At 46.4% G+C, this 16,950-nt stretch overlaps 1 protein-coding gene across 4 annotated transcripts in view; it reads right to left on the minus strand.

The window, feature by feature from the left end:
* Positions 1-5,508: 5,508 nt before the first annotated feature.
* The window catches only part of FAM193A (family with sequence similarity 193 member A), a 489,141-nt gene continuing 477,699 nt past the window's right edge, over positions 5,509-16,950 (minus strand). For all 4 annotated transcript variants that reach the window (XM_085642531.1, XM_085642534.1, XM_085642533.1 and 1 more), the window contains one exon: positions 5,509-6,359. In XM_085642531.1, coding sequence (XP_085498657.1) covers positions 6,266-6,359 — 94 coding nt within the window. In that variant the 3' untranslated portion in view covers positions 5,509-6,265. The remainder of the gene's footprint in view (positions 6,360-16,950) is intronic.

The following is a 16,950-nucleotide window of genomic DNA, read 5'->3' on the forward strand; positions in this document are numbered from 1 at the left end:
GACTAGAGCTCACTCACTCTTCTGGCAGAGGTGATGGCAACCAGGAAAGCAGTTTTGAGAGTCAGAATACGAAGAGGACAGTTATGAAGTGGCTCAAAAGGAGCGCACATCAGATAGGTTAACACCAGATTCAAGTCCCACTCATGCATTACAAAGGGGACAGGAGGAAACATGTGAGTAATGCCTTTTAAGAATCTATTAACAGGGGACTTGAAAAGAGAAGGCTGATCAAGAAGCCTTAAGAAGGCAGAAACAGCTGAACGATATCTCTTGATGGTGCCCAGAGCAGAGCCCTGCTGTGCCAGGGAAAGAAGAAAGAGGAGAACCTCAGAAAGAGGGACAGAAAAGGGATCCACAGCCTTTGCTGTGCACCATGCCACAAATTTGTTCCACCTGCAGGCGTATACCGTTTGAGTGGAGGGACGCCTGGCTGACAGAATGACATCACAGACTTCTGGAGGTAAGTCAAATGGCATCAACTGCCGCCGCTCAATCTCCACGCATGGAGGTGGAGGCTGGACAGGTTCGGGTGGAGGACCATCCCCTGCTGCTGCGACAGAAGGTCCTCCTGAAGAGGCAGTCAAATCGGGTGATCGATTGACAGACTGAGCAGCTCGGGATACCAGTATCTTCGTGCCCAATCCGGAGCCACAAGGATGACTTGGGCCCGGCCGCGCCTGATCTTCAGCACTCTGGGCAGAAGTGGTATAGGCGGAAAGGCGTACAACAAACCGCAAATCCACTCGCGACGAAAAACGTCTCCAAACGAGTGCCGCCTTGGAAATTCCAACGCGCAGAACTAATGACATTGCGCGTTCTCTTCGGTGGCGAATAGATCTAACCAAGGCTCTCCACATTGCTGAAAGAGACCTTGCGCCACGTCAGAGTTCAGACACCATTGGTGATCCATCATGCACCGGCGGCTGAGTTCGTCCGCCCTGGTGTTCAGAGAGCCCGCTAGGTGTTGAACCACCAGGGTGATGCCCTGATGTTTCAGCCATGTCCAGAGGTGCAGAGCCTCCTGACAAAGGGTCCACGACCCCACCCTGCCCTGTTTGTTGCAATACCACATGGGGGTGGTGTTGTCCATGAACACCTGCACTACACTTCCCCGGACAGAGGGAAGGAATGCCTTCAGTGCAAGCCTGATCGCCCGGAGCTCCAGAAGGTTGATGTGGAGCCCTGACTCCGCCGGAAACCAGAGGCCTCTGATCTCCACCTCTCCCATGTGGCCCCCCATCCCAGGAGGGACGCGTCCGTCACCACAGTGTGGTCTGGTTGGGGAAGAGAGAGGGATCGGTCATTGACCCAATCCTGGTTCGTGAGCCACCACTGCAATTGTTGTGCAGTGCCCTCCGAGATCTGGACGCAATCGGACAGATTCCCCTGATGCTGCGCCCACTGGAACTTCAGGTCCCACTGCAGAACCCGCATATGCCACCTGGCATGACCGACCAGCAGGATACAGGAGGCCATGAGGCCCAGCAGCCTCAGAGTCATTCTGACTGAAACCCAGGATAGAGGCTGAAAGATTGGAATCCTAGCCTGAATAATCAGGAACTCGCTGTTCGGGAGGATAGACCCGAAACCGCGTTGTGTCAATAACTACTCCGATGAAGGGAAGCTTTTGAGAGGGAATCAGGCGCGACTTTGGCACATTGATGGAGAACCCCAGCGAATGGAGGAAGTCGGCCGTAGTCTGGAGGTGGGAGACGACTGCCTGGGGCGATCCAGTCTTCAACAGCCAGTCGTCGAGATAGGGGAAGACTGAAACCCCCTGATGTGCGCAGATGAGCTGCGACCAACACCATCACTCTCGTGAACACACGAGGGGCGCTGGTAAGGCCAAAGTTGAGTACGGTAAACAAAGTGCTCGTGGCCTACCGTGTACCGTAGGTAATGCTGGTAGATCGGCAGGATGGGAATGTGAAAATCAGCGTCCTGCAAGTCTAACGCTACCATCCAGTCTTCCGGGTCAAGGGCAGACAAGACCTGAGCAAGCATCAAGATCTTGAACTTCCCCTTCCGGGGGGAAGCGATTGACGTCCCTGAGGTCCAAGATAGGACGCAGGCCATTGTCCTTCTTGGGAGTAACAACCACGACCTACTTCTGGGAGAGGAACGCACTTGATGGCTCCCTTGGCCAAGAGAGCCATAACTTCCTGCTGGAGAAGGGCCAGATGATCCTCTGACATGCAGTGGTATCTCGGTGGCATGGGTGGAGGAGTAGTCTTGTAGGGGAGGGAGTAGCCCCTTCGGACTATTTGCAAAACCCACCTGTCCAACGTGATGGTGCATCAGTGGGGGAGGTGATGGCGAATCCTGCCACCCACTGGCGTTTGATGGGCCTGAAAGGTCAGACTATGAGGGTTTGGAGGGTGCTGCAGAGGGGGGGTTGGTAGACTGGCCAGCCCGCTGGTCCCCGGAACGACACGGTTGTTCCCACATCCCCAGCCACACGAAGGTTGGGTAACTTGCTGCGGCCTGGGTGGGACGTAGCGGGGCAACCCTTCTGTAGCCAAGAAAGGGGCAAAAAGCAAACTGCGCAGGGCGGGTGGAAAGGCCCAAGGACTTGGCCGTAGCCCGTGAGTCCTTGAAACCAAAAAGGCGACGGCCATCAAAGGCCATGTCCCTCAAGGTGTTCTGGACATCCCCTGAAAAGCCAGTGGACCTCATCCAGGCGTAGCGATAAACAGCTACTGTCTTTGAAATTGTCCTGCCTTGAGAGTTGGCGGTATCCAGCCCACAAGGAATCGTACACTTTGCTGCATCCCTCCCGGCGGCAACAGCCTGGGAGAGCACTGCCTGGGCCTCCTCCGGACACTGAGGCAGCACCTGTGCCACCGTATCCCACACCGAGTAGGAATAACGGCCCAAGAGACATGCGGTGTATATGGACCGCAGTCCTACGCTGGCGGAAGAGAACATTTTCTTAACAAGGTGGTCCAGCTTCTTGGATTCCCTTTCCGGTGGAGCGGTAGGGAAGGCGCTCTTGGAAGTGGAGGCTTGGACTACCAAGCCCTCCGGGGTGGGATGTTGGGAGAGGAAAGTGGGGTTGCCCGGAGCCAGGCAGTGGTGTCGGGCAATCATTCTGTCCACGGGACCCCCCGTGTTGGGCCTGGACCACGTGCCTAAAAGGACGTCAGTGAGGGCCTCTTTAAACAGCAGCAGTTGCTCCAAAGAGCTTGCAGACAGTTGAAGCACCGCAGTCAGGAGGTTAGTCCTGACCACCACTGTAGGAAGCTTGAGGTTGAGAGCCTCGGCCACCCTACACCACTGCATATGACACTCCCTCCTCGGTAGCCACGGTAGGAGGAGACAACATGCCAAGGTCAGGGGAGGTGTCCAAACCACTGGCATCCCCCAGTTCCTCTTTACAGTCCTGTTCACTGTCCAACTGCTCAGTTAGAGGGTCACCTGACCCCTTCCAGTCATCCACCTCATCCTCGGAGTGCCATTGTGGTTGAAAAAAGACCCCAGGAGTGAACAGGGGCACCAAAACCCCACCAGGCACAGGATTCTGCATCGGACGACACCAGTCCGGCTCCGTGTCCACGTCAGGATGGAGGCCGGGGTCGACACCGGCTGAAGGGCCGACCGCAGTAGTGGTGCCGTCGGAAGCGGCATTGGTGGAGGCGTAACAAGGTCAACCGGTGCCAATCCAGGCCTGGATCCAAGGAGGGCGTCCGGCGCCAGGGTTGGAGCCGCCAGCAGCAAAGACCTAGGCCCCCTAACCGAGTCTGCGGGGCCCAAAGGCGCGCCGGCAGGGTCGGTCCTGCCCAAAGATGGCATGCATCGTCTTGTAGAGCGTACGAAGCTGGGCGAGAGTCGCTCCGGGTCCCGGAAAGTGAGGGAAACTCTGAGTCGACTCTTCTGGCTCCGCGGGAGGGGAACCACCCGTGTGCCTTGTCGGATAGGCTGAACGACGAGTTAAAGTCGAAGAGCGACGATGCTTCTTTGACTTCTTATGCTTGGACTTACCCGACCCCGAGTGCGAAGACTTTGAAGATTTCGAACCGGAATGGTGGTGGCTCTGTGACCGGTCCCTCGACCGGGACCCCGAACGGCGCGGAGCCGCCCGCTGGTGCTCAAGCACCTTTCGGGACCGCTCTAGCAAAGCCTTCAGCGTCATCGACCGGCAGTCGGAGCACGACTTGGGGTCGTGGTCGCCCTCCAGGCAAAAAAGACACACTCCGGTGTGGATCTGTCACCGACATCTTGTGATGACAGGAACCGCAGGGCTTGAAACCGGGTACCCCTTGTGCACCTTCGGAGTCGAAGACTCGCAAAAAGAAGTTGACAAAAGTCGAGAAAAAGTTAGTCAAAAAATGACTGAGGTACTGCTCTTCCCGGATCTGCACTGGCTGGCGTGGAAAAAGAAAGTACTGATGTCAGCGTGTGAGGGTGGCGGCTAAGTAGCTGCCACAACGTTATCCCAGTGACCACGACACTGACCGATGCAACCTTCCCACGCGCAGAGGTACTGCGGACGTAAAAACCTTCCCGATCCAGTTTGACGCCTGGGGGTAATCCTAAGGTAAGGAAACTACAACTAACGTGTTTCTTTAAGATTATATTGCTAGTGACAACAAAAACGAAATTCCGGAATAGGCTTTGAAACTTTCCTCTTAAGATCTAAGGCTCACAAGGTCTAGAAAAGGAGGTTAGTACCTTTACACATTTTCTATCTGCAGTGTAATAGTTTTACAACATTCAGAATACTAGATACAAAGACCTGATGTTGAGCAGAGGAAACCGAATACATATAACGCTCTTATTTCATTGATGCTAGAGGAAAGGGAAAAATTAGGAAATAGGGTGGGTGGGGCAGGGGGTGTGTGTAAATGAGAGCTTCCAAAGTAACCACTAAGAAATAAGTATTAATCAAAGATATCAGGAACTGAAACCTCTTAAGGGATGCCTACATGATATTATAGTTATACCCAAAAAAAGATGTTAGGAAAAAGTTGATCTATGAAAACGTAGGCAATAAAAATGTGCCCTAAGTAAAACACCAACATATTAAGTAAGACATCTACTGAAATCATGTAATCTAACATTAGAGCCAACAGGGAAATAGGAAAATGTCAGAACATGTCTTGCATGATTCACTAGAGATACAAAACAATAAAATAAATAAGTCTGCATTATCAATTGAAGTTCAAGGGGGCATTAAACCGTACCCATAAATGACACTTTGACAAGATTCTTTGGACAATGTCTGAAGCTTATTCTGCTAACATTGACCAGCAATGTGACTGCCACAAAGCAGAAAGGGTTTAAATAGAACACATGATTTAAATCAAGCATATGAAAAATACCCAGAAGTTATCAATTTAAGGTTTTCTGCTACCTCTATTCACACATCCACCAAGGAGTTAATTTAAATTAACACTAATACTCAAGTCACACGTGAATTACATTTTTGAGTACAGCACACACAACCATGTCCATTCTCCCCCTACTCTTTACTCTCCTGTTAGAAAAAAGAAAACACAAGTCTTCTACTATACTAATGTATTCCATCTTTCAAAAAGAAAGACATGATTTTAATATTACTTAACAATATGTTAAAAAAGTAGCCAGTTCGGCTTCAGTGTTAATACAATTATACACTCTATAACAGATTGATAGTGTGAGTACTGTTCCTCATAAACTCTCATTCTGCAAGTATTCTTACACAAGCTGGCTACAAGTCAGAAAAAAAAATCAAACACATATAGCGTAACTTGTACACTTTTAAACAGTAGATCATGAAAGAACTTAAGAAATGCTTGTCCCATATGAGCTTCTTCTGTAAAAATGCGGTGTAGAATTACATAGCAGGTGAAAGCACATCTGTCAATGTCCATTCCTTTGTCCGTAGTCCGAATGACAAAACATTGTGAACTGCAGAAATGACAGGTGCCTCCATGAATGAAAACGGGTAGTTTGGCCTCCACCAGAGCTTGGGAAGCAGTCTGAAGTACTTTAAGCCATGGCATTTATTAGGAACTGGAAAAACTAGTGTTCCAATTCCAATAGCATACGGCTACAATCCATTAAGTCTCACTCACAGACTACAAGCACACAAGCTAACAAATCCAGGTAGAAAGTGGCAAATTTCCAATCTGCAACAATTGTTAGGCCAAAGGGTTCAGTGCAGGTCCACATAGCACTGGGGACAAGGCAGGTCAGCAGTAACTCAAAGCCAGATAAGCTCTAAGCACGGCAGACTACAGTCAGTGGAGTTGAAATTTCATGGTTCTAGCAGAGTCATAATATTTCAGTGTGCAGCAAATGTGGTTTTCTTCAAACTAAAATTAGACCAATTAACAGAAAGCCTCTGCCTTGTCTGTCTGGCGGAATCCAGGCAAAACCTACGGGGAAAAAAATAACATTAAAAATAATGAAAAAATAAACCTGTTAAGAGTACGCAATATAAAGTATTCAATAATAAAACATGCCACGCTATTTCTCATCTTAACAATTTCATAAAAGTACAATGTACTGATAAAATATTAATTGGCAAATGATTCAAAGTTAGCAAGGTTTGAGGGTTGATCCCAGAATATATGGTGCAGTGGAGAAGAAAGCACAGAAACTACAAGAGAATAATAAACCTGTTTAAGGAAGACTTAAGGCAGATTTTCAAATCTTTACTAATATTCCTCAAAACTCAACAGGATTTCTTCGCCCCAAAAAGAATATTTTCCATCTCTCTAAAATTCAAAGTATAATTAATGCGGTCCCTTTCGCTTTAAGGCTCAGGTTGTGCGGTTCATTGTTTACTTGGAATTCGAATGGGACAAATCGATCAGTATGTATATGTCAAAGAAGTCCCATTAAGCGGGGGAAGGTTGCCTCAACATGGTGACCAAAGCACAAAAAATACTCCGCTTGCTTTCAGTAGAAGCCTAAGTGAAATTTAAATTGGGTCTCATTTTCAAATGGCAATAGGTGTTTACTTCCAGCTACTTGTAGGGAAAACCCATACGTGCCTTTTCCATTATTAAAAGCTTATTCGATCTTCAGAAATGCCTTTCTGTACATAGTCCCCTTTTGAAGCTTGTGAACATTAATGGCCATAGTAGAGGAAACAAATTTCCTCTTCTCTTTCAAGGCATGACTGAAGGATTCGTTCTAGACCAATCTAGCCAGACAACTCTTATTTTCTTTACTTACCATTTAATTATTTTGGCAGGATTAAATGTTTGGAAATTCCTGGGACTTGGCTTTGCAAGATTTTGTTTATGGCACTTACTTGTCTTGCACAAAACAACAATTGAATTTGATACTAGGTGAATGCCTGTGCCTTGTTGCGGACATCCGATTTATGTTTTTGTTCTAGATACATAATGCTAGCCCAATTGACTCTAGACGCCTGAAACCAACTAGAGATGGTTTGGACAGGTAGTGGGCTAACTCAGTTATCCACTAAAATACATTTTCGGAAAGTTTTGACAAATCTTTGCTAAAGGCACTTGTTTGCCTTTCAGTTTGCTATAGATACTGATAGTCTAGATTGAATGAATTATTTAGAAGCTAAAGTACGTAGAAGAAAGGCAAATCAAAGCTCACTCACACGTTGTGGCTTGCCAAGTAGTGTCTTGGCTTTTTTTTTTTAATGATAATTCCAGTCATACCACTTTTCAGGGTGTTTGGACTGTAAGTAAGGAGTCCAGAACGTAACTTTGATAATTCTGCTTTATAATATGGAGGAAGCCAGTGGTCGCTCATATTTATTTACTGGTATTTGTTGAGAGCACTGCACTTTCTGTGTAGGGTCTGCAGAATTTCTTATAACTCTGTAGGCAAATTACATTGAGATCAGCCATGTCCTTAGCCTATTCTGAAATTTCAGAAGAAAGTTCTTAATCAAAATCTGGAGAATGAAATTCAGCATGAGGGTGCACTTGACCATAGATGCTCTCTGGTTACATTTGGGAATATTGAAAAGAGGTTTAATGCAAAGTGATGCCTTTTTAGATGGTCATCCATAGTTTTTTTCTCAATTTTTCCTGACCCACCTGCTGGTACTCAAATTCTTAAAGCTTTGACAACTATCCAGGTCCCAGTGTACGCAACCCCTAAAATATGTTGAAATTTGTGTAAAACCAGATTGGCGCATTCAGCTTTCCTGTAAGGCATAGTATACAATGGAGAATTACACTCGGGTATCTAAAGTTAAATGCCACTTGTGGATCACAGCAACTATTGCGCCATCCACTACAGTACATGATTCAGGCCTACAGTGTGTAGCCTAGCAGCAGCAGCTTGAACTCTGCTGCACAGTCTTATCATAATAACCCTTTTTACAGGTTGGTAAACTTGACTCTAAATATTACAATAGTTACCTCTAAGCACACCTTGCTGCCCATAAGGTAAGGTGCATAATAATTAAGAGTGAAACATATGTGACATTATAAATAGCATGTTCCCCTAGTGACAAAACCTAAAACAACATTGTCACTGGTCAGGTTGTAGCTGGTACATATGAAGTCATGTAAAGATAATACAATTGAATATACAACTTTTGACCTGCACCAACCACAGACTCCATACATAGACTTTTTATATTTAATAGCAATCAAATCTATTGGTGAAGCTGGATTTTTAATGAATATATTAGAAAATTAACTTTTAGAAAGTTACCTTTACCCTGCCTGAAGCTGCTGGAAGTAATCTACAGTACCCCGCGAGCAACTTCCTATTACATAGTTGGCCTGAATTCTGTGTAAAAAATTCTCCCAGAGCAGAGACAATGACCTTGGAGTAGGTGTGGTTTTCTTCGCCGGACATAGACACCAGTTGGGGTGGGCTCAGGAACTCAAATTACTTCTAAGGGGTTTTCCTGTCACAAGTAAATGTCAGGTGACACCTGGAAATGTCCCCGCTTTTGTTTCCTTTTAGTCAGGCTGGCAACCATCCAAGTCAGAAAAAAACGTACCCAGAACCAGTTTTAAGTGACCGCAGGAGGGGACTGCTCATTACTCTGGATGTAGCACACAGGCTCTGCAAAAGGGGGGAGATGTTTCCCCAGCTTGGATTTTTAGAGTGAGGGGCACGGTGAGATTGTCTGCAGTAGAGGAAGTCAACTACTGAAAAAGTGAGTAGGGCATTCCCCAAGAGCTCTTATTCCACTGGTTAGGGAGTGTTCAGACGTCATCCCCACTAGTGGCAGGAATAAATGCAGCACCCCAAGGCAACTCTTCAGAACACCTACTGGACCTGACGAAGCTTAGAAGAGGACTGGACCTGCTGTCTGTGACCTGTGAGGAGCCCTGAAGGACTCGTCCTACTTCCTCTTGCACTCAGGACAAATAAATGGACTTCGAGGGTCATTTGGCTGACCTACCTGGACCCAAACAGTGCTAGAGGCCTTTTTCCTGGGAGTACCAAGCTGACCAGTGGCAACTGGACCTTGACTGTAGTTTGTTGCTGGCTTCTGCCTGACTTTCTGAGAGTCTGTAAGTACCCTCCCATGAGGTCCTGGGATCCTTACAAGTGTTCTCCTGAGGTTGTGTGGGCACCAGAAGAAAGTTTGGAAAGTTTGAAAAACATTTCCTCCACAGCTAATAAGGGACCTGCAGCATAAAGAATCCGCCTGGCAATTCCATGGCATCACAATGAATTTGAACTTTGTCTGATCAAGAGTATCAGGACCTCTGATTTGCATTGGGACTTAGAAACTTATCAGCAAGAAATTTCCAAAGCTCCAGTGGGACCAACCTGCTACAAATATCTGGTTTCCAGTTACACAGCGTCAAGTACAATTTCAATGGCAGGCCGCTCAGGGAGGAAGTTTATTTTCATAAAGTGAAAAAGTCCTTATTTACTTAAACACTTTGTTACATTTTTGAATTTTTTGACTTCCAGACTTTCACTGAGATCTACCCAATTGTTATATATGACCAGGGTTTCATCTTTGTCAGCCTCGAAATGTGACTAAGTTCCCGTTTACCAATTCTATAGATTAACATTGTCATTTTGTGCTTTTTTTGGTGCTATTTTCACTTATATATTTAAAAGTTCTTGTTTCTGGTTCCCCTTATTGGATTTTTCTCATTTCGGTTTTATTTTACTCAAAGGCTTGTTCTCTTTATTTTAAAATTGGTTGTAGAATTTTAATGTTGTGTGTGACTTACTCTACTGCGTATACACTTCTTACGTCACGTTACCAGGTATTCAGCACAGGTGTATTTTATTTCATTTGTGTGACATCTAGCAAGATGTGGACTTAGCCATTGAGGTAGATCCCTGTCCACCTCTATATAATAATCCACTTTTCTACAAGGTTCATTCCTGTTTCATAATAACTGGCAAGGGACATATCTGATTAACTTGTTGCTTGAAGATTTTGAGTTATATGAAAGGTAGATAAAATATGCAAAAAACTATTTATATGGAGCTAATCAGAGAAATTATCACAATATTTTAAGCACCAAAAAAAGTGTTCAGTTTTAAGCATTTTTAAACGTATTGCAGCTTTGTTATGCTGTTTTTTTAGAAGACTGATATCAGAGTTCCAAAGGTCAATGGAGAACTTTACAATCACATTGACTGCCATCACAGTGTGTGGGAAAGAAGGGAAAGACTGCATGGTACCCGAAGGCAATAGAAGCAGAATTTAACTGTAGCAGGTATCCGAAGAAACCTGTCACTTCAGTATTAATCAAAAGAGTGCAAATTCTTAACATTAACTGGTCAATCACATAGCACCCAAATATTTCAGTCATAATTAAGTACCTAACATTTAGCTAGTATGATTTTTGATTCTTAGGGTTTTTTTTTTTTTTTTTTAAAGTAATTGATTCTCAAAAAGCTGCAAATGTAAAAGGAAGCTTAGCTGTGACAGTCAGATCCCCTCATTTAAAACTGAGGCAGATCTGGACGACATCTACCTGCATATAGAGCTTCACCTTAAACTGAAAGTACATCAGCTAGACAAAATTACGGAATAAAAATGAGGAGCAGTGAGGATTCTCACGAACCTCTACAGCATAACTGTCTTGTGGGCGATTAAAACCTTTTGGCACACCACATGCAGAATTGTTTCATTTAGCATTATGTGACTTGTAAGGGGATGGTGCATGAGTTTACATTTCTGCAGTCTTGTAGAATGAGTGCTTTTAGTGAAGTCGTAGAACTTCAACATTTCAGACTGTCTGGCCAAACCGCAACAATTAGAATTATCTAGAAAGGCTCTCCTCACACTTTGACAACCCTCAGAACTAGGAAAATGGAAGAACAGCATACACAAACATGTTGGACCTATAAATCAAAAATGCCTCCCCTTGAGCTATTTTTAATTAATGCCTGCAGGATATGAAACTGCATGTCCTCTGGTTCCAAGTCAAAAATAGACCCATCTGCGACTGACCCCAGCATCTGATTAGCCGCCACAATTGGCTGTTTTAGCACCCATTCATGAAACTCCAAGAGTTCTCATGAGAGCAGCTGCCTGGTTGTAAATACCAGTAAGTGCTCCACTTTCAGTAAATGTTGGCTCTCACTTAGTGCCACAACTGTTGAGCATCTCTAAGCGGAGTAGAGAGCTTGTGCGACCCTTTTTTAAGATGAAGTGCATATACACTGTGTTGCGTTTCAAACAGGATTGTGGTATTCGATTAGGCAAGGAAGAAAATCCAGAAGGGCCAAGCAAAAGACAAAAGCTCACATACAATCACACACAGGAAATAATTTCGCCCAAATTCAGTGATAGGAATTCCTTCCCTGTCAAGGCAAGCTCCAAGATAGGGCAGGAGAATGCGGCTGCTGATAGAGAAGGTTTGCCCTCATTCAGAGTAGGCCCCAAGCAATGGAAGTGTCAAGCTGGCGTTACTTAATCTTCGGGTTCTCACTCTGTTGACCCTTTATTGTGAAAAGTGAGGTGAGTGGAGCAAGGATTTCATGAATATTAGGGTTTATTGGGTATTGAATATGAGGACTTTGAACTAGTAGTGCTGGCTGGCCATAAAGTCCTTGATGAGGTTTGGGGTTCTAATGGGATATAAAAATGTATGTGGTAATTCTGACAGTAGAGAGAGGACCTCCTGAAAAGTGAAGATCCCGAAGGATGCAGATTTAGGAACTTGCTCAGATTCTAAACATGCCAGATCAGCATCCAGCCAATAAACTGAGGTCAACCCAAAGGAGGGCATAAAACCTTCAGATCCTTCAAAGACTTCTCAATCAACAACCTAAAGCTTATACTCCTCTATCGCTCTACAAACTCCACATCAGATGTCAACAACTTTCCAAATGGCTCCTACACTTTTCTGGCAACCATTTGAACACAACTAAAATACAAAAGTGTAAGCCAAAACATTTAGTGACCTTGTGCCCCAAAATAATGTGATGCGTCAGTCACCATAGTGAACCCTGGGCGTGGAAAGCAAAGCGGTCTGCTGCAGTGCAAGTTGGTGTCTACCAACCACCACTGCAGATCCTGCACCATCTCCTCTGAGATATCAATAGAGCATGACAGACAGCTCTGATGCTACACCCACTGAAGGTGGGCCCTTCAGTGGGTGTAGCATCAGCGCCGTCTGTCATTCAGGATGTGGATGATACACGACGCCAGGAAGCTTCTGAGACAGCCTAACTATGAACCAGGTCTCATCCGGATATAATGGGATCATATCAAGAATGGTCCAGACTTGCTGCAGCGGTGCAAAACGCTTGATTGCTACAATGCACAGAATTGTCTCAATGGAAGTAATTCTCAGTAGGTCTAAGGCAGGAAGTCATCTCGTTGACGGTGAAACTCAATGTTCGGATATCATCCAGAGGTGGTCTGCAACAGACTGTGACCAACCTGAATTCAGCAGCCGGTTGTCAGGGTAGAGGAATATGTGCATCCGGACTATTTTTGTGAACACCCAAGAGGTCAAGGTATGGCTGAAGGGGAGCACGGTAAACTGGAAATGTTCTGGGGCCCACTCTGAACCATAGGCAACACCTGTGAGACTGCATGAGTTCCATCGTCCATCTGCACAGGAAGTGACATCATTGGCTTTCCCATCATCCATCTTCAAGTAAAGTGATATCACTCCTCCCCCCTCCGAGGACTAGTCTGTGGCAGCTGCAGCACAAAAGCCTCGCTGGTGCTCCAAAGGCAAGCCTGTCTGCGCCTGGACCTCTACCAGCACCAGTAACCCTGGTTCTCCCTCCTCTCTCAACCCTCCATATCCTGCACCCAAGTCACCGCTCCTTATGCTGCTGCCTCGCTGCACTACACAACACTGAGGGAGTGTTCTCCTGCACTTCCTTCAAGTTTTAATGCACTTACCCACTCTCAACACTCACTGCACTAGCACTGACAGCATCGAACACCCCACTCTCATCCAGTCCTGCAACCACCCTCACAAGACAACACACTTCGACACAACCGCTCACTCACATAATGCAGAAGTCTGAGACTGCAGCACAACTGTGCCCGGGCCTACTTTTCTTCATAGAAACCTGGCTGAACCCTGCATTGGCACTGGACAGCCACCACCCCATCTCTGACGCAAGATAGGACAGACTTCACAAGCCAGGAGGCTGAATCGTCATCTTCCACAAGAACGCCATCAGGTGAACCACCTCCATGGACATGAAATCATCCAACTTCGAAAACCTGTTGTTCAAGCTTCACATCACAGCCAATTTTACCTTAAGTGGCACCCTCATCAACAGACCACCTGGAATGCGCACCAACTTCACCGGCACAATCATAGACTTTGTCGTATCACTCAGCTTCAAAACTAGCACATACATCCTTACTTGGTAACTTGAACTTTAACCCAAAACGCCACTCTGACTCCAGATCTAAAGCACACAAACACACTGAAGCCTGGTCCTCACCCACTCAATGAGTAAAGGGACTTCCCCCACATCACTGGATACCACATGGGCTCTATTTTCACCCCCTCCAGAAACATCCTACTCAAGTCTCCTCCACAGAGCACATCCTCATCAAGTACAGCATCCCTGTCCAATGAACACACACCCGAAACACCAGCCAAAATTGGAGCAGCATCACTGGCAAGGACTGGAAGACTGCTCTCAACACCCACAGACCATCAACACAGCAACAGCCACAGCAACAATACCATGAAGAATTTCAACAACTGGATCACCTCCTGTGCTGATTCCCTGGCCCCACTCAAATACAACAAGTTATAGACCCCAGACCAGTTGGTACACAGAGGCACTCGGACTGAAGAGACCCCTCTGCAAACTGAAGCGCAAATGGCGAATGAAACACTAACGCAGACAGGACCACTTTCAAATACGCCTTGAGACGCTACCACCAAATGATCTGAAGCACCAAACGTGCTGCTCCTGCGGATGCATAAATGCCAGCACCAACAGAAGCAAAGAAATCTTCTCCATTCTGAAGTATTTCAACTCCCCAGCAGCCGCCGCCAACTCGATCACCCTGCTCGAAGGACCTCTACAACAAACTCTCTAAATAAACTTCAGCAACAAAATGACAGCCATTCACAGCAACTTCAACCTGCAACCAGACACTGCCAAAAGCCTCCCAAGCTTACCCAAAGAACTAATGCTAACCACAGGGTCCATCATCACCCCAGAAGAAACCGCTTCAACCAGGAAGTCAATCCACTCATGGGCTCCTATGGACACCTGCCCCCAACACGCTTACTCCAGAGGACAGCAACCCATCAGCACTATGGTTGCACCTATTCTGAATGCCTCCACCTCTTCCATAACCTTCCAAGATGCTTGGAAACACACAACTGTCCTCATTCCCCGAAGAAACTGTCCGCGGCCCTGTCAACTACAATCCAATCCGCCTGACACCATTCCCGGCCAAGGTCTTAAAAGAAAAATCACCAACAAACATCTCACAGAGTATCTCATCAACAACCAACTTCTCTACACCACTCAAGCCCGTTTTAGTCCCGATCACAGCATGGAAACAACCCTCATTGTCACCAAGGATGACATCCGCATGACTTGGGATGGAAGAGAGTAGCCTTCACCCTCTTGGACCTCCCTGCAATATCTGACAGTCTTCCACCCCCATCCAATGCCTATACAACATCAGAAACCAAGGAGACACACTCAGATGGATCAGCTCCTTCCTGACTCGAAGGACCCATTCAGTCTGCCTGGAGCCATACACCTTGGACGCCCTGCGACCTCACCTCCAAAGTTCCAAAAGGATCCTCCCTGAACCCAACGTTCAACGCATAAAAGATCCCATCATCATTGGCTCTCACAATATCAACATTCTCTCCAACACCGATCACACACACCTGACTCTCTACCTCACGACAAGACCCCCAGTACATTTATCAAGTTCAATGGCTGCATTACTTAAATTGCCCTCTGGATGAAGACCAACGGTATTAAGTGGAACACTGACAAGACTGCAATTGTGATTTTCAGGAGAGCTACTAATAATGCAATGGAAGAACACTTCCACGTGGGACTCCACCTGGTGGTCAACAGAGCTAGGACCGACACCCACCCCCATCAACCGTGCCAAGAACCTCCGGATAGTCATTAACAGCAAACTCAACATGACTGCCCAAGTCAATGCTGTCACCGCCTCATGCTTTCAAACCCTGACAATGCTGAAGAAGCATTTTCAAATGGCTCCCAATCAGCACCTGGAAAACCATCATGTCCACCCTTATCACAAGCAAGCTAAACTACGGGAACACCTATGTCGAGAAAATTCACCCGAAGGCTGCAGGTCATTCAGAATTCAGCGGGCAGAATACCATGTCTACGGCCTTAAAAGAAATGGGTAGGTTGTTGCAGTACAGGTTGAGAGATGTAGCACTGCTTATAAGCTAGTCCCCTGGGAGTGCCCCTGAATTTAATGTGTTGATGTGGGAATTGCTTAGCTGGCATCATGAATTCTGAGGTTTGCGCTGTGGCATGACTATTCTTTAACAGTTCTAGCACCAAATTAGCCTTTCGTCCCAAAAAACATGTAGCTGTCCAACGGCTGCCTTTTAAGGATACATGTAGATCACCAAAACACCTGGTTGATAGCATCCAGGTATACTCTGAGCATGACCCTAATGCCAATAGGTCTACTGAAGCAGTCTGTAATGTCCAGGCCAGCTCAGTATATTCTTGGCTAACCCATGACCATTCAGCTGAGTTTGGGTTAGTGACCAGCCAGCAAGTTGTCACTGGCAGTGCCCCATTGTGCGCAGGCGTACTTCCACAGAAGCCAAACTACATTACTGGATCTGAGTGCTAGACTGGTGAAACAAAACATACTTTCTGCAGGCATCATTTATTTTCAACTACTATCCGGAGGGTTGATCGGAAAGGAATTTAGATTAAGCTTGCTTGTTGAAGCTTGGGCAATCAAGCTCTCCCGCGTCGGGTATTTAGTTAAAAAGCCCAGATCACCAGCGGCAGCCCTATGATGTCTAGCCACAGGACAACTGACTGGCGGGTAGGAGCATGGTTTAGACCAAGTGGAAGTGGGTGGAAAACGGCTCAGAAGAGAAGCAGTCACTGACTGTAAAATAGTCAATACATTTGCCCTAATTTCTACAGTGGACAACTGTAATTTAAGTACCTCAACTACCCCTGAGCCACTACAGCAAACAAAGCATTTTCTTTTGTTTGTGGCACAGGTGGGGAGTTTAACCCAGTCTCGCCAGGAGAGTGGAACTGTTGCAAGTCGGCCTGTAAGGAATCCTCAGTATTGAAAGGGCGAAGGAATACTCCTCCTCCATCATCAGTGTCTTCAGGAGCATAGGTTGCTGTGAGAAAGTGTCCTCTTTCTGCATAGTAGCCCCCACGTCTTGCTGAACTGCTGATGTGCTTTTACTGAGTGTGCCCTGGACTCCTGCCAATCAGGTATCCAGGGCCTATGTTCTTTCCCTAAAACTGCATTGAAACCAAAACCCAATTGGCATCTCTGGCCACAGGTCAGTCCCTGGTAATTTGTACCACAGGTACCCAGGGCACTGTGACCAGGGAGGG

The sequence above is a fragment of the Triturus cristatus genome, chromosome 2_2, assembly GCF_964204655.1.
Source record: "Triturus cristatus chromosome 2_2, aTriCri1.1, whole genome shotgun sequence".
NCBI classification, from domain to species: Eukaryota; Metazoa; Chordata; class Amphibia; order Caudata; family Salamandridae; genus Triturus; species Triturus cristatus.